Source organism: Neltuma alba, unplaced genomic scaffold (assembly GCF_004799145.2).
Source record: "Neltuma alba isolate B1F8T4 unplaced genomic scaffold, ASM479914v2 tig00010982_pilon, whole genome shotgun sequence".
In the NCBI taxonomy this organism is placed as follows: domain Eukaryota; kingdom Viridiplantae; phylum Streptophyta; class Magnoliopsida; order Fabales; family Fabaceae; genus Neltuma; species Neltuma alba.
Window position 1 is genome coordinate 154,443 of NW_021635744.1, and position 19,128 is coordinate 173,570.

The 19,128-nt window shown below is 31.9% G+C and overlaps 3 protein-coding genes and 1 pseudogene across 3 annotated transcripts; 1 reads left to right on the plus strand and 3 right to left on the minus strand.

The window, feature by feature from the left end:
* Positions 1–6,548: 6,548 nt before the first annotated feature.
* Positions 6,549–7,179, plus strand: LOC114760490 (miraculin-like; annotated as a pseudogene).
* Positions 7,180–11,991: 4,812 nt separating this feature from the next.
* LOC114760492 (kunitz trypsin inhibitor 2-like) lies at positions 11,992–13,693 on the minus strand. The gene is made up of 2 exons (XM_028949745.1): positions 13,652–13,693; positions 11,992–12,519 (listed from the first exon to the last, which is right to left on the minus strand). Exons 1-2 carry the CDS (start codon positions 13,691–13,693, stop codon positions 11,992–11,994), a joined length of 570 nt encoding a protein of 189 aa, XP_028805578.1.
* Positions 13,694–14,591: 898 nt separating this feature from the next.
* On the minus strand, positions 14,592–15,400 carry LOC114760501 (miraculin-like). Its single transcript, XM_028949758.1, has one exon. The coding sequence runs from the start codon at positions 15,375–15,377 to the stop codon at positions 14,760–14,762; it is 618 nt and encodes a 205-aa protein (XP_028805591.1). The 5' UTR covers positions 15,378–15,400; the 3' UTR covers positions 14,592–14,759.
* A 2,029-nt stretch (positions 15,401–17,429) lies between these two features.
* Positions 17,430–18,140, minus strand: LOC114760493 (miraculin-like). The gene is made up of 2 exons (XM_028949746.1): positions 17,940–18,140; positions 17,430–17,913 (listed from the first exon to the last, which is right to left on the minus strand). The coding sequence occupies exons 1-2, from the start codon at positions 18,108–18,110 to the stop codon at positions 17,494–17,496; spliced, it is 591 nt and encodes a 196-aa protein (XP_028805579.1). The 5' UTR covers positions 18,111–18,140; the 3' UTR covers positions 17,430–17,493.
* Between the last annotated feature and the right edge of the window lie 988 nt (positions 18,141–19,128).

The following is a 19,128-nucleotide window of genomic DNA, read 5'->3' on the forward strand; positions in this document are numbered from 1 at the left end:
TTTGCCAAATCCTAGGCATTATATAAATGATCACACAATCAAAAATTCTTCTCTCTATTTTTTTAAATCAGAATTACATGTTTTTTCAAAGAATTTAGTAGAGTTAAATTTATATTTCACAAATAAAGTGTTGAAACATACGTATAAAATAACTATCATCAAACTAACATCTCTGATACTAAGAATGTAGGAAAGATGAAGAAGAAAGAAGGAAGAAAGAAATGAGATGCAACAGACAAGGTAGTTAGGACAACTAAGAATTGCATATAATAAAATTATATCTCAAGCAGCAATAAATTCATAAAGAAATAACTAAGACCAACAAATTATTCTTGTAGGCTGAACAATACTCACAAGAGGCTGTCATTGACACTGTGAAAAGAGAAAAGTTCAAACTCGAGTATGATATAAACTGCAAAATTTATCACAGGAGCGTGTGTGTGTGTATATATATATATATATATATATATTGGAGGTGCCCTTAGTTTTTACCTTAGTTTTTAATTATGCAAGGGGAAGTAATGATAATAAAATCATGGACAATAAACCAAATATATTCGTGAGTTATTAGACTTGTTTGAAATGTTTATATTTTTTATTTGATATGTTAATTATGTAAATTAGAATATTAATACATATTATCCTCCCTATTTTTGTATCATAAAAATTAAAAGTATCTTTTTTCGTTATTTGCAGAAGCTTTTTGAGTTTGTGTCATGAAGGGTCAAAAGAAACCCAAAAAAGCAGTCTAATCAAATTCTTTAATCAGACCCAGGCCAACATTGTACTCTGCACAAAAAATAAAAAAAGTGAATTAAAGAAAAAATTGTTGACCTCTGCACTGAAAAAGAGAAGAAGAAATGGTTTTCTTCCTTCATGCAAAAAACAATGTTTAAAGGGCAGAGCGTATTTATTTTAATGTATAAATTAAAGAAAAAATATCGGCCTTTAAAATAATGTTAAACAATATAATTTTATTTTAATTATATTTGTGTTTTTTATAAACAGATTTAAATGTATTTGTTTTAAAAATTATCTAAATAGTAAACCCTTATTATATGTATAAATAATATTTAAACAACTCCTTAAGTTAATTGAGTTGAATGTTTCTTATTTATGATTTTCTTATTATTTATAAGTTTTTCATTAAAAAAAATAATATGCTCTGACCTCTAGGAAAACCGTAAAATTAAACCCATAGTTCCTTTATCAAAAAGGGAATACCTTCTGCCTTTCACTCCTCCACCCTCTTCATCAAATCAAGTTTTTGTGATCCGGATTTAATATTTAAAAAATATTATTATTTTTTATAAAAAATTATAATTTTATTTGAAAAATGCATAAGTAAATCTAAAGTGCTAAAATCTTATTTGAATGGTTCACTGAAAAAATCTACTTTATAATAATAATATATAATTATAAACTCTCTAAATCATATTTTTTATCAGTTCATATATATTTTTTATTTTTTGAGTAAAATTATAATATTTTTATTAAAAATAATATTTTTTAAAACATTTTTTAAAATCTTATTTTAAAAATATAATGACTAAAGTCTTAAAGTTATAAGCACTACATTGTAATGAGTTGAAGTTTAAATATTGAGTTACACTAGGATAAAATTTAAAAATTGAGTTATAACTTATAATTGAGTCAAAATTATAAAGATTAAAAATATTAATTTTTTCTTATATTAACTAAAGTTAGTGCGTAAGTTAAGAATATTATTAGCTTATAATATAACAAAAAATAAATTAATCAAACTACAACCTAAAAAGAAATATATGTATATATGTGTGTGTGACACACTTGGCTAAACAAGATTAATACAAAATATGTAAGAGTTTCTAATTACAAGTAGAATTTTCATTAAATCCTAAGCATTATATAAATAATCACACAATAAAAAAATTCATTTTTTTTATTAGAGTTATATGTTTTTTAAAGGACTTGTTGGCTTTAAATTTGTAGTTGTTAGTAGTGCTGAATTTGTAGTTTACAAATTAAGTGTTGAACACATATATATAGAATAGCTTTTGTTAAATTAACATCTCTGACACCAAGGTATCAGATCTATTAAAGATAATATAGGAAAGATGAAGATGAAAGAAGAAAAAAGAAAGTGAGGCGTAAGCGACGATACAATTAGAATGACTAAGAATGGCATAAAATCAAATTATACCTTAAGAAGTAATAAATTTATAAAGAACTAACTAAGACTAAGAATATATAGAAAATTAAACATACTTTAATTGCAATATTAAGATACTTGTTTCATGAGCTGAAAATTATAGCATTACATGTATATGAAGAAACTCCAATCGTATGCGATTTCAATTTTGGTAATATTACTCTTTTGCTTGATATTTTGCAAACACGCACTAAATGATTATTTACCATTATCTATCATTCCTCTTATTTTGTTTTCGGTTTGGCAGTGCTCATAGAAGAGGCCATCATCAAGATGATGGAAAAGAAAAATTTAAAGTGATGTTTGACAAGTATGACATAGAGTGTGTAATTTGAATGTGAATATACAACTTGGAGATACCATAATTAGATGTCCTTGCAAACATTTTACCCATTCAGGTTGCATCATCAATTACTTGAGGCTTTTTGCAGGGTGTCTCCACGAGAATTTTATAAAGTATGATGTCGATAATGAGTAATGCTCTGCAGCCAGCAATTAGCATCTTAAGTCTCAGTTTGTATACATAGCTGATGATACATCTAATAAAGTTTGTCTACTATCAATATACATCAATATTACCATTAATAACCATTTAGGTTGCATCATCAATTACTTGAGGTTTTTTTGCACAGTATCCCCACAAGAATTCCATAAAGTATGATGTTGATGAATAATGAGTAATGCTGTGCAAACAGCAATTTGCATCTTAAGTCTAAGTTTGTGTACATAGCTGATAATACATCTAATAAAGTTTGTCTACTGTCAATATACATCATTATTATCATTGATGACCATTTCTCTTTAACTTCCACATTCTTCGTTGAGTGATTTTCTCTTCCCTAAACTGCAATAACTGAAACTATTTCTTTTCTTTTTTTTTTTGGAGAACAGGTTCTTAAACTTTTGTTCTCAGCCATTAGCATCCGAAACACCTAAGACTCCTTGCATCTGTTTTTGAAGAATATCATTATGGACAATTGTAGCATTGTGCTTCCTTTCATTTGTTTCTTTGCGTGCTGGTTAATATATCTCCTTGTTGCTCAATATCAAAAGTCTGACTTAGGTTCATGTATGCCAATGAAAGATAAGTTTAAGTGTAAGCAGTATATCTTCACTCAAGAGTAGATATTTTTAATTTTATACATAGTTAAAAATAGATTATATATAACTGAATATAGGTTGATAGATTATATATAATTGAAGATAAGTTATAGATAGGAAGGGGACTAGAGACACAAGTTGATGATGACTTTCATAATTTAAATTCGATCTTAAAAAGAATTCCAAAGAATCTAGGTTGAAAAAGCATTCAAAGTGCAAATATGTCGTCTTAGCCAATTATATATTTGTATTTTTATAACAAGAATATATGAACCCTGCCAATGATGATGAACAAAAAAAATAAAATATAATCTGAGAAGACTAGAAAAAAGTATGCATTAAAAATTTTATTAGTAGGAACGACTTGATTTAGATATGCTTATTAATGAAATTTTTGATAAGGGATTTTTCCTCAATTTTTGTTATACATTTTATAATTCATTTTATGATTTTTTTTTTTGTAGGTACAAGTTTTTTTTTAATTGAAGACAAATCCTATTCAAAATAGTGTCGGTATTTTATGATTTCTTTTGAGTCATTTGCATTTTGCAATATTCAATGTTAAGACATAAATAAACAAAACAGCAGTCGACCAAGTGTTGCTAAAGCCCGTTTCGTCTCGCCCAGGTGTTTTTTTTATTCTTTATTCTTTGGACAAGTGTCATCATAAATTATATTCTTTGTATATACCAAATATTCGTTGGCAAAAAAAAAAAAAAACTCCTCCGGTCTTTAATATAAGACCTACTTAACTAATTTGATTAGATTAAAGAAGTTAGTTAAGTTAGTTAATTATAAGAAATATGACATGTTTTTCCTAAAATACTATAATCATCTTCCTTAATATCCTCTTTTCTTTTTTTACTTGATTATGGTTGAGGGAGTATCTATAGGGATAATTTAGAAAAAAATGATAAATATGAAAAATATGTTTGTATTTAGGACCAAAATCAACCTAATAATTAGGTCCTATATTAAGGATCGAAGGAGTATATGCTAAATATTTGTCGATATAGTGATAGCATGCTGGAAAGAAATTAATGAATATTGAAATATAAGTTTAAACATCAAATTTTCAATCTAATATTCTTTACAATTTACACAAATATATATAATTGGATCTTGCATAATTAAGCTTAGGGGATAATCAACAGCAGAATTTCATACATAATTCATGTGTATATAGAAGAATATCAATGGTTAATTACCTGCAACTTATAGATAATCACAAAAGAGTTATCCAAAACAAGAGAGGATCTTAATAAGAGTTTACAAAGATAATATATATTAATTAAGGAGTATATTACTTAAAAACTATTATTCTAAAATTATTTTAAGGCTGCTCTAAAGCTACGTAAGAGCTTTAGAACTAACCTTTAAATATCAAATTTTCTTTTAAATCGCTTATATATATATAGGTGTCTAATTCAATAATTCATAAGGATAATCAAAACCCTTTAACTTCCTAAATTTCTCAAACTTCCTAATCTAGTACTCATATTATATATGAACTAGCTTGTACTCCCTGATGCATTGCATGGGAGAGATTATATTTAAAGCGTTAATATACCCTAATTGGAAAGTTTACATTAAAGAGAAGAGCAGTAAAGCTAAAAATTTAAATATAAGAATTAGGATAAGTATTTCCCATATATGATTTTTATTACTGAAACTTGCCAATGAGAAGATGAAGTAATCACACGGAAAGGACAATGATGACAGTATTCAATATGTGTGTGTACTTAGAGGAGGAAGTTTAAAAAGATGCTTTTTATTTTCGTTTTGTCGGCAAGCCCAATATATAATCATTAGAGGCAACTGCGCCTCTGTACATGTGATGTCAAAATACGAATTGTTGTACCGAAGATGTTGAGTTCAATTACATCCTATAAGGCCTTGTGCATATGTGACTAGTTGTTTGATATAGGTGCTTACTATAAAACCTTGCCCAGCATATCTTATAATATATCATATTCACTCTCAAATATATTGGCTAGATAACTGATTTTTATAAATTAAAAAATTAATTAAACTAGTTAATTATTTGTATATTTAACAATGCAGGTTGGTTTTTCCTAAAATATCTTTTAATTATTTGCATTGAAAATTACTTTAATGAAAATTTCTTAAAATATATCATTAATAGGGATAGTTTAAAAAAATTATATATTTGAGAGACAAGATGAATTAGAGTATTCTATTTATTACTTATTCCAATCATTAATATAAGAGTTAGTTTGAGATTCAGTTTAGTCTTAAATATAAGACCTCAATTTACTTTATTTATCATATTATCCATTTTTTTCTAAAACAATTTTTGTAGTAATTGCATCATATAGTAGTTCTATCTAATACATATGATTAGTAAGGATATTTTAAAGAAGACAATATAAATACATTATAAATAATTAATTTAATTAATTTTTATAATTTACTTAAATTAATTAACTAATTTTTGTATTAAGTATCACAGAAATAGTAAGTAGTTCCTCCAGCCTCTGGCCAGTACACAATATAAAGTCTCCACATACGGGCGAAATGCGAAGGTTATGGGAGAAGCCTGTGCACGGGTCCCACAAGCGTCTTCTTTTTTCCCGGACCACCATGTACTCTTTCTTTCCTCTGCAAAGGTTTTTTTTTTTTTTTGACCAGAATTCCTCTGCAAAGGTTTGTTCTCACTTTAAAGGAGGTTGATATTATTCTACCAAAAAACCAAAAGAGGTTGATATTATTGAGTGGCCACTTTCGTATCAGTCTCATGGTACAAATAAAAGGAAACACCACCCGCGGGAAAGATAATATCCTAAATATAAAATTTAGTTAGCAGCTCCAAATATAAGATCCGATTTGTTTTGTCTTTTAAATTTATAATGTATTTTAAGAGAATATCCCTATTAATTCTAAGATATTTTCATCCAACTATAGTTTCAATTTATATGATTGAATGAGTATAATTTAAAAAAATCAACATATATTTGTTATAAATAACTAAATTTACTTTTTTTAATATCTTTAAACTGACTCTTATATTGAAGAGCAAGCATAGAATCATGACGTACGTAAAAAAATCCCTTATTTATAATGAACTTCATTGCACGCTCCTTTCTTGTAATTTCTTCCTTATTTTAAGTTTTTTTACTAAAAAAATAAAATGATGTGTTCTTCTGGCCTCCAGCAACCACATTTCTTCTATAAATTGATTAGCCCTCGTTGTTACTCCATTCACATTCAGCAACGAGAAGCACCGTCAGGAACCATGAGCAATATTCCCATTCTGCCCCTCTTCTACTTCCTCCTCCTTTTCTTTCCCACGAAACCACGAGCCGCGAGTCCTGATCCAGTACTTGACACCTCAGGCAAAGAGCTCCGACCCGGTGTCCCATACCAGATCCTTCCGGCCACCGGAGGCTCTTTTACTCTGGCCGCCTATCAAAACGACACCTGTCCCCTTGTGGTTGTCCATGTCCAACAGAAAGCTGATTCCCTCAAGTTACCGCCGGTAACATTCTCACCCGCTAATCCTGCTGCCCGTGTGATTCAAACCTCCACAAATCTGAACTTCAAGTTCTCCACAACATCGTCGTCGTCGAAACCCTGCGGGAGCTCGATGGTGTGGAGGCTTGAAAAGGATTACTGAAGCCCGATTTATCGGCATGGACGGCGTTGAAGGAAACCCTGGCATGAACACCTTCGTGAACTGGTTCATGATCGAGAAATCATCTGGCGGCGGTAAAAGCGGCGGCGCCTATAAGCTCAAGTTCTGTCCCACTGAAATCTGCAAATGCTCCGTTGTGTGCAGCGATCTCGGCATTTATGATGCAGATGACAAGAAAAGGTATCTGGGTCTGGCCGACAAGCTCGAACCGATCAGTGTTGTGTTCAAGTGAGCGACCTAGATAGCTCTCTATAGTTATTATAATTATTAGCTTATGATAAATAATGATGTTGGTAACTTAATTAAGCCTATTTAGCAGCTGATCATCTCGTTTGAGAATTGAATTTAATTTACTATAACGCAGAGCTCCCATTAAGTAGAATTTATTCTACTGGGAGTTCATTGTGCTCTCAAGTACCTCAAAGGAGTGATTTCGATGCCACTAATAATCCTAGTTTTTGTACTGTTCCTTGTAACCTTTTCTTTTTAACTAATAATCTAACTGACAACATTGTCGAAAAGAAAAGGTGCCACCACTAATGATACGAATTTGAAGAAGAAAAAGTTGACCTGCTTCGTCACATGATAAAAGGGGAAGAAAACGCGTGTATGTATGTGTGTACTCCTTAATATATCCGATTATTAATATAAAAGCTTCTTTAACTTTTATTTTTAATCCTAATTATAATATTTCAATTTATTTTGTTTCTTATATTTATCTATTTTTTTAAGCTAGTCCTTATAATAATAATAGTTCTAGCCAACACTTATTTAGTATGAATAACTAACTTAACTAGTTTTTTTAACCTATTAAAATTAATCAACTAGCTCTTGTATTAAAGACCGCAAGTAGTATTTGTCTGCGTTCATTTTTTCCTGTGTGCCTCTGTGTGTGTTTTTTATTTTATACAATTCATGTGAATATGTTAATACCAAGTTCAAGTTCAAGTTCAAGACGTGGCAGGTGGCGATAAGTTTAATTTGATGATCATTTGCCTCTGTGTGTATTTTGTTGTTGTAAACTGAATAATGGTCCACCTTTTTTTTCCTGTTATGCTCTACAATTTGTTGATGAATAAAATAATATTATATTATCCCGATAATTGTTACTAAAATAATTATTTAATTATTATGAATTAAATTATATATCTTTTTTTGTGTACAAAAATTATATATCTTAATGATCAATTAAATTAGAGCTAGTAATACAAGCACATCTGTGAGTTGGAGGTTGGCCCACATTAAGATATAATTCTAGCAGGTTGCGCTAAAAACACCCGCCTAATGCCAACCCAAGCTTTCCAGACCACCAACCTTTTTTCTTCTTTTATTTTCCCCATTTTTCTGTTTGGCATGAATTATCCCCCGCGGGGAGCCGGGAGGCGCATGAGAAATTAAATTTAATCAAAGTAGAAATTCAAATCAAGCAGAAAATTAACCCACAAAATAAATTCAGAAAAAGAAAATAATAGAAAATTCAGGCAGAAATAATATAAAAATGAAACTTGGTCAAACTACAAACTTGCTACGCCTAAAAAAAAAAACAAACTGAAGAAGAACGAGAGACACATTAATCATGGAGAACACAAACTCATAGGCCAGGTACTCGCATGGTGTGGAACTCTAATCGAAGTATATCAAAATCAAATAAAAACTCAACTTTAACTCAAAATCAATGCATATTTAGTTGTCGCCACGAGTCATGAGTTATGAACATTTTATCTTACTTTTTAGATTATGTGTATTGCATTAGAACCCCACTTATTATTAGCCATGATAAGTAATGGCGGTACGCGCTTGAGTACGAAGAAGTAGGATCATGACACACTCTACCTTATATAGTTGAGGGTTTGACTTGGTTAATTATGATTAAATTAATTATTTTTGGATTTTTTATCTTTTATTTTTACATCTTTATGTGATCTATGCTCCCAAAAATTTAGAAGTTTTTAATCTTTCTATTTGTTCATGGAGGATTTGTCCTTAACTCAGAACTAATGTTACATTTGGTAAGAAGCGTTGAAAATGAGGGATTGGAATTGGGATTGTAATTAAGAAAATCTATTAACAGAGTATTTAGTATAAGAGATTGCTTCTTATATGGGATTAGCCAAACCCATATATGTGGGATTGGAGAATACTATGGGGGAAAAAGGTATTCCTCAATCTCATCTCTATGGGTTTGCCTAATTTCATATAACAAGCAATTACCCATGCTAAATACTATTTTAATAATTTTTTTCAATTACAATCACAATCCTAATCCCTTATTTTTAACTCTTCCTACCAAACAAGACCTAAATGATTTGGTCATCAATCAAGCCTAATATAAAGGTGTTTTGTTCTGACCTGGATTTGTTTGACATGACTTTTTTTAGACTGCACCCGTTTTTTTCGGTCTTTTTACTTGGTTTGCAAAACAATTTCGATCCATCCTGCTGACATAATTTTCCGAGAGTTTGGAGCGAGCTTGGAAAATTCTGACACAGAGAGCCTTAAACACAATAAGATGTGGGCCTTCTTATACTGATTGCATGGTCTCTTTCAGATTATGAAAATTTATTGCTTTTTAGATTTGATTTGGATTAAAAGTTTGGTTTGTATAAATTGTCTTTTTTACATTACCAGAGTCATTAACTTTTAATGCTTGTTTAGAATGGCAGTAGGATCCATTAAAAAGTTTTTTTAATGAAATAAATGTGCGAGAAAAATTTTATTTCCACTTACATGAATATGTTTATAAACACTTAATATATAAGCAGCTGCAAACAAGTCCTTACTTTATTTAAATATTGTGATTTGCTCATATTGTCTTCTATTATTACGTTTAGGATTATAAATATAATTAAATAATTTTTTGTGCCCCTGTTCTCTTCTCCCCATTATTTTGCATTGATGCTAGTGATTACAGGATAGTGCAAGAAGTGGATTGATGAGTCATGAAACAATATATAGCACCAGGATGATAAAGTGCATCGTGCCTTGTTGTGTGGGTAATGTGGCAAATTGTGATGCTTTAGATCAAGTAAATTAAACGGTTATGTGTGTGTGTATATATGCTACTTCCATTCTTTAATATAAGAGTTAGTTGACTAATTTAAGTAGATTAAGAAAATTTGTTAAGTTAGTTTTTGTAATAAATATGTGTTGTCTTTCCTAGAATGCCCTTACTAATCATGTGTATTAGCTAGAACTATCATTTGATGGATCTTTAACATGTACAACTACTATAAGAGTCATTTTTTATAAAAAAAAAAGGATAAATATGATAGACAAAGTGGATTGAAATATTATATTTATGACCAAATTGAAAGTCAAATTAGATCTTATACTCATTGACTAATATGAGTAAATTAAGAAAACTAGTTAAGTTAATTATTTGTAATAAATAGATGTTGTCTTTCCTAAAATACCATTGTCAATCAAGTGTATTAGTTAAAACTGCTATTATTATAAGGACTATCTTAAAAAAAAGAATATATATGAGAGACAAAGTGGATTGAAGTTTTATATTTATGACCAAAATAAAAATCAAACAAGTTTTTATATTAAAGACCAAAGCCAGAGCTAGTAGTAATTTGACTATCAATTGGACACTTCTCAAAAGCAATTCTAATCATATTGTGTTTCGTTTTTGACTTTTTGATATATTTCCATGTAGTTATTTCTTAATAATTATTACATCCTGTTTTTAATATAAAAACTCGTTTGACTTTTATTTTGATTTTAAATATAAAACTTCGATATACTTTGTTTATCATATTTATCTTTTTTTTTTAGAGAGTCATTATAATAATAATAATTCTAGCCAATATACTTGATTAGTAAGAATATTTTAAGAAAGACAACACCTATTTATTGTAAATAACTAACTTAATTAATTTTTTAAATTTATTTAAATTAATCAACTAACTTTTACATTAAGAACAAGAGGTAATATTATAGTAACAATCATTGGGAGAATATTATTTTATTCATCAACACACATATTTATACATTGTATATGCACGCGCCGCAGCCCTGCAAATGGAATAATGTCAGATTATTTTATATTGAGTTGACAATAAAAAAGTACGAGGAAGAAAAAATAATAAGGTGATGCGAACAAAAATTGTTGTCGGCCGGCAATGGAATATTAAAAACAGCTAATTAGTTTCCAATTGTTTGGGTAAAACCGTAAAAAACAACTCAACAAGGCAAATGAATGAATGATGATTATCAAAATTGGAGATTGAACGATTTTTTTTCCATTGCGGACACCGCGTAATTCTATACTCTATATTCCATAACACCCAAAAAAAAAACGTTTCAGTCCAAAAAAAACACAAGAAAAACTTGCATGCACAAATATTATTAATAATATTTATCAACACATTTTCCTACTTCTATCACCTCAATTAGTATATATAAGCATGGGGCATTTTTTTTTCACCCTCTTTTTTCAAATTGCTATTGTTAGATGTTGTTGGTGGTGCGATTCTTGATTGGAGTGCTCAAATTTCAATTTAATGCTTGACAGATTGTTGAGATGAAAGGTGGAGAAAAATTGAAAAAATGGAGGGGAAAGGAAAGTGGAGAGAATCAAACTCCACTATTAACGGGATTCATCAACTCTGATTAATTAATTAATTATTAGCTCCAATCATTAGTATAAAAGATACTTGAGTAATTTTGAATATTAAAAAAAACTAGTTAAGTTAATTATTCTAGCATACATGTATCCTTGTTTTTTTAAAATTATCTTATTTAATCATGTGTATTCAAATTATCTATTTATTACAAGCCTCCTAATATATGCAATTAATAATTAAGAAAAGTTATAAACTTGGGAAGCAAAGTAAACTATAATTTTATATTTAGAATCAAAGTGAAACTTTTATCAGTTGGTTTAGCTCCTATATTTGGCACCTAGGACGAAAGAGGCAGTATATTATACTACATCATTATATTAAAATTTATAAATTCTCAGACGACATAAACCGCTGCTAAACAAGGTTTAATTAAGTGATCACCAACATTATTTATCACTAGTTATAAGTATGAATTAGCTCGCCCTCTTAAACACAACGCTGATCGGTTCGACCTTGTCGGCCAGACCCAGATACCGTTTCTTGTCATCTGCAACAAAAATGCCAAGATCGCTGCACGTGACGGAGCATTTGCAGACTTCCGTTGGGCAAAACCTGAGCTTATAGGCGCCGCCGCTTTTACCGTCGGAAGATAATTTCTCGATCTTGAACCAGTTCACGAAGGTGTTTACGTTAGGATTTCCTTCAACGCCGTCTGTGCTAATAAATCTGGCTTCCGTTATCCTTTTCAGCAGCCTCCACACCATTGAGCTCCCACAGGGTTTCGACGACGTCGTAGAGAACTTTACGTTCACGTTCGTGGAGGTTTGAACCACATGGGCGCTCGGATCAGCCGGCAAGAATGTTACCGGCGGGAACTTGAGGGAATCAGCTTTCTGTGACTGGGCATGGACGACCACAAGGGGACAGGTGTCGTTCTGATAGCCGGCGAGAGTAAAAGAGCCTCCGGTAGCCGGAAGAATCACCGGGTTGGAGCTCTTTGCCTGAAGTGTCAAGCACTGGATCCGAACTCGCAGCTCTTAAGGACAGTAGTTTCGCGGGGAAGGAAAGAAGTAAGAAGAAGAGGATGGGAAGAATTGGGATACTACTCATGGTTCGGGATGTTCCTTGTTGCTGCTGTGAATTAATGGAGGAACAACGAGGTCTAATTTATAGAAGGAAGGAATGCGGTTTCGCTGGACTCCGGAGAAGATAATATTATTTTATTATTTAAATATAAGCTCTTAAAATAAAAGGTGAATGGCAAATAGAGACCGTACTGTACCATGAATCTTATTATAACTAGGGATCTTAAAGTCCTGAAATTAACTTCTGTCATTTTCTAGAAATAAAAAGTGTCACGATCTAAATATCCCTTAAAATTGATGGTTGAATTTGTAACTAATATTTGTAATTTTTTTATGCGTAAATTGCAAATATTTTTTATGAACAATTGTTAATAATATCAGGTATGGCAACTTGGATTTAACTAATTTTGATTAATTACATATTGATAAAATACTGACAAAAATGTTATGATAAAAATTTCATTAAAATTAGCTGAACAGTAAAGATTTAAATATTTTTTTAACATTTATATAAAAAGTTAAGTGAAAAGTAGCAAAGAGATCACAGAATATGTTTTTTTGGCCCCCAAATTGTGGCCCCACATATATCTTAATTATCTGTTTTTTTTTTTGCCACATATCTTAAACATGAATATAATGGAGATTGATCCGTGTTGACAGTATATAAGTTAAACTTTGTAGTGAAAATTATATTACAAAATATATCTTACGGCTATGACAGAGGGAGCATATAAGTAAACTACTAAAATTCATAAATAATTGGTAATGGATGTACTTCTTTTCTAGAAAATATATTTTTGATAGTGGTAAAGTGGAGCTTTAAGAAAAGAATATATTTTCATGAAGATTCAGAGATCACAAAGATATGATTCTTCGTATATAAAAGTTCCCTAAGGAATATTGGGATACTTGTTTTATATAGTTATGTGTGTGGTGTGTAGTGGATTTAGCAGGCGTTTGTTTAACTTAATTAGTGTTTATTTCGCAAGTACGTACATCAACTTTAATATATTGCATTTCTGTGATCCGTTCTACATCATCCCATTACCCAAAGCACAAACCTGTTCACATTTAAATATTGTCGTTCCATTTTAGCATTAATTAGCCATAGCCCCACAGGAATTTCTCAAAAAATTTAACCTATAGCTACTATCTCAACCAAGTCCTCCAATTCAACCTAGAAGTATTGTTTTCTTTTTACCTTTTTGGCTAAGTGCAGGCGCACTAGATAAAGATTGCAGTGGAGAAAAAGGAGATGCTAAAAAAGAAAGCATGATTGGACTTGGAACCACTCAATAATTTCAGTTGAGAAATTTCTTCAAATCAACACTTGTGTGGGCACCAGCTAATCTTTGTGTGTTTGTCTGTCTATGTGTCTATTTGTATATGGAATTAACTTATGAAAAGCCAAAAACATATTAACATCAGTTGAGGGGCATGTTAATCTACTCCATAATTAATATCTTTATGAACAGAGGCAGCTTCAGTGCTCACTGGGGGTGTTCCTCACCCATCTGGATCATTCAAGAACATTTCAAATTTAAAATTATTTTTTTTTCATATTTTTTATTTTAATAGATGTAGATTTTAAGATAAACATAAAAATTATAAATTATAGATCTCACCGCGGGTCAAAATCTTATTAAAATGATAAACAGCCAGAACCAAACCCTAACGGCTTTATAAACAGAAACCCACCTCACTGTTAACCTATCTTAGCAGTACGAGCAGAACCAATATATATTCCACTGTGTCCAATAACTCAAAGACAAGACGTTCAACGGGGCAAGTTTTGGGCGAATATAAACTGAATTTTAGTGGCCGGCTTCATGGTTTTAGAGCGTTAAGAAATCGTATAACAATTTATTATGAATGCTTGTGTGCCGGTGGACTTAGCTGGGTATGGATGAAGTTAATCATTTATGGCTTGAGTTAGAATATCTATTATTTCTTAAATATAGAGTAATACATTTAGGAACAACTCGCATCTTTGTAACATTAAAAAAACCAAACAAACTAGCAAGGAGACATGCAATAACTAATCAATCCTCAATTTATGCAAGCTTCAATTTATACTATTTATGAGAAACATTATTCATCATGAACTTTATCGTTGATGAAATGGTCTTCAGGCTCGCAGAAACTGCAATGTCCTTCTAAAGACAACATAAAAATTGAACTTTGTAAGGAGTATCACTGAGCGCAAGACGCCGGTTTCCATGGCTGTCGACATATATGCCAATATCTCTGCACTGAACCTTACATGTACTGCACACACTTGGACAGTAAACAAACTTATAACTATCTTCATACTTCTCAATCTTGAACCAATCTCTCAGTGTTTGCCTCCCAGGATTCCCCACAACCCCACCTGTCGTCACGAACCACTGTCCCGTGGTATTATCGTAATCGTTGATCTTCCAAACGTTGGACTGAGGACAACCTGTGTTAGCAGAGAACATGACGTTGAGATCAGTGGAGACGCGAACCCGACCTTTCTTGGAATTAACGGGTGTAAACGACACGCCTAGGCCAGGATCGTCCACCACCGCCACGACGTCAAGTGGGCACTTTTCTCCGATGCTTGCAAGAGAAAGCCCGCCGCCGCCAGGGGGCTGGGGAGCTGGAAGTACGACGTAACCGACGCCTGCTCGGAGCTTATTGCCGGAAGTATCGATCACTGGTTCAGGCGCCGCATCAGCGGCTCCGAGCAGTGGCTCTGTGCTCAAGGTGAATACAAGGACGAATAATGCAGCTAATAATGTGAGCTTCATTATTCTTTGATCTGAATGCTTCCGAAGTCGGAGGTTTGTGTTGAGTTTGGTTAGTGATGAGAGATGAAGAGAATTAATAGGGCATGAATTTATATAGGGAGAGCGTCGTCGGAATCCATGGTCTTGTACATGCATTAATTGAATTATGGTCAATGATTTCGACTATTATATGAATACCATTGGCAGAAGGATAAAGCCTTGTATGTGTTTGTTTGCTTCATATCAAGTTGCTTCATTCAGAATCCTTTTCAAGCTTTTCCGCTCTGTACTGTTCAGTGACAGTGAGTCTCTCTCACCGCGTCTGGCTTATCAATACTGCACCGGCCCGGTTTTTTTTTTTTTTTGACCGGACGGCCCGGTTCTAACTTCCACTAGTTATTTTCATGATTTTCATACACCTTCTAATGTCTGCAGTTTTAATTTATTTATTTTTCATTTATACCTAATTTTAAGTGAGAGAGACTCTCACTTACACTCCTTTATAAAAACAAAGGTGTATTTGAAAAGAATATATAGGAATTTTTTTTTTATATAGGACTGGAAGGAGTACGATACAACACTTTTGTAAAATTATAATTGTAATAGTAATAATAAAAAATAATAAATCGGGTTTTTTTTTTCAAAAAAAAAAGTAATGTGTGGGAGAACACGGGCTATGTGTGATTTTTATTGGCTGGCCGACAAGAAGACAGGAAACTAAACCTATGGTCTGTGGATGAGGTGGATTACGGATACACTGTGCGCCATGTGTTTTTGAATAAGCGGAGTCTTCATTCGCTGTATTGACAGGCGCAGCTGTCACTTAACATGTGGTCAAAGGATGGACAAGCAAAAGTCAAAGGCCCAATACTGGGCCCATGTCTGTGGATAGACAGACCCAAAACGAATATTTGCTGAAAACTGTCAAGTGCTTGGACATAAAAACAAAACAAAAAAGACGGGAGGGTGGATTCATTTCTTTTTAGGCCTGAAGGATGGATTCATTCATCGTAAAGAGAATCTTGCTGCGATTTTTAAACCTGCACATAGACTACTGGTTATAATCTACTGAACTCTTTAAAAGAATTATATAACTAATTTATATTTTTAAAAATATTTCTATTAATCATGTACATGCATTAAAATTACAATTTCATTTTTAATATGTGCAATCATATAGGGATTGCTTAGGGAATTACAAGCAGGATCAAATTGAATCTTTAGCTAGCTTTTATATTAAGAAATGGGTAGTATAGTACTACCTCTGGTCCTTAATATAAGACCCTATTTGACTTTTATTTTGGTCCTAAATATAAGATTTCAATCCACTTTGTCTCTCATATTTATACATTTTTTTTCCAAAGTAATCCTTCTAATAGTTGTAATTCTAGCCAATATAGTTAATTAGTAAGGATATTTTAGGAAAGACAACACCTATTTATTACAAATAACTAACTTAATTTCTTTTCTTAATCTCCTCAGATTAGTCAACTGGGTCTTATAATTAGGACCGGAGATAGTAGTATATAAGCTTTCTTGCAACGGATAGTCATGAGTTTAATCCTACATAGCATCAAGTCATTAGCGCTTGTCTCTTTAATTAAAAAAGAAAAAGGAACGTTTGGCAGTATTTTGAAAAGCAAAGGAAGATTAACTAATTAATTGACAGGAAGACTTGAAGGTGTTGATAATTAGCCCTTGAAAACAGTGACAGCTTATGCCTTGGTGAATAGGGGCTTCATTTTCAAGAGATCGGTCGATAATATGCAATCATCCGCTTTTTATTTCAATGTCCATATTCTATTTAGACGATCTAAATTAATTATTTCTATATTTTTAATCTAAATATCATTTTTATAAGTTTTATAATAAGATAATTATTACATTTGTACTGTTTTATATTTTCCCAAAATAAAATATAAAAATTTCAGTAAGAAAAGGGGGGAAAAAAGACAGGAAACACACAATGAGGGCAATAATACTTGCTTATTTATTTATTGTTTTATCTGCAACGGCAATATATAAATAGTACAGTGTTCCTCTAAGGGCAAATTACATTTCAATAGTGATGAACTTGTTATTGATGAACCGATCTTCCGGCTAACTGAAACTGAACTTTATATATGACGAAAGCATATCAGAGAAATTGAATTTTGTAAGGCACATCACTAAGGGCCAGATGCTCGTATCCATGGCTATCAATGTAAGTCCCAACATCTTTGCACTGAACCTTACAGGTTCTGCACACAGTTGGGCAGTAAACCAACTTATAAGCATCTTCATACTTCTCAATCTTGAACCAGTTCCTCACTGTTTGCCGACCAGGATTGCCCACAACCCCACCCGTCGTCACGAAGTACTGTCCGGTGGTATTATCGTAGTCATCGAGCCTCCACACGTTGGACGAGTGAGGACAACCTGTGTGTGTACCAACAGAGAACTTGATGTTCAGATCAGTAGAGACATGAATCTCACCTTTCTTGGGGTCAATGGGTATGAACAATGATGGTAGGCTCGGGTCCTCTTGCACGGTAATTACGTCAGGTGGGCACTTTTTTCCGATTCTTAAAACCTCAAGCCCGCCGCTTGGGGGGCGGGAACTGGAATTATGTAGTAACTGCGACCTGGTCGGAGCTTTGTGCCGCCGGAATCGAGAACTGGTTCCGGTTCTGCATTGGCTGCTCCTCCAAGCAGTGGCTCAATGCTCAAGGCAAAGAGAAGAACGAATGCTACCAATGTACGTGTGATCTTCATTCTTTGATATCAAACAAGCTTTCTATTTTCGGTTTGGTTATTGATGGGAGAGGATCAGAGAACTAAGCATGAATTTATAGTGGGCGGAATCCTGCATGGACAAAACTTGGACTGGACAGTGGTCAAGGATTTCGAGCTATACAATTGGCAATATGGATAAACTCGGTGTCGATATGAAGTTGCTTCCAGAAGCCTTAGAATTTATTAGAAAGCGCATTCGCCTTTGTCGTCTTACTTGGCCTCTATCTTTTGTTTTATTCGCGAGAAGCCCACCGGCTTTGACTAACACACAGATATATAAATATACTTGAAGAGTGCAATTTGCAAAATCTATTGATTGTTACCGCCTACCTTTCTCCTCTGGTTCATGACTTCCTTTTGTAACGATGAATGGAACTTGGACAATGAAATGAGGTGTCCAATCTCGAGCAATCACTACAAAAACAGTGAATTGTATCAATGAAATTATATTTCATCATCGCTAATCCATTGAAATTCTGTTACGATTTCCATCATTAAAATAATTAGTTTGCATTTTGAAGCTTAAAATTAAGTTTAGATTACGTAGTTAATTACTAATATCAGTTGAACAAAAGTCGTCCTGAAAAGATAATATAATTTTCAAGAATTAAATCATAAATTAAAATTTTTTTTGGAGCCATAGCATAGATACTTTTAGAGGCTATGGGAAAGTTCTAAGGGCTTAAATGACGGAGAACACTAACAGGGATTTAAATGTAAAGTAAGAAAGGTTTGAATTAGAAAAAAGAATATGAAAAGGGTGTAGAGACCAAATCTTAGTTATTAGAAGTTTAGATTACTTAAATGTAAATAAATATCATGAAATTTCAGAATACTATCGGAGATTGAAAAGGGAACTAGAAAACATATGAAGTTAGGAAAATGATTGTATGCTACTACCTCCTGTTTTAATATAAAATCTACATGACTAATTTAAAGATATTAAAAAAGTTAGATAAATTACTTTAAAATATTTTTTTACAAACTAATTTATTTA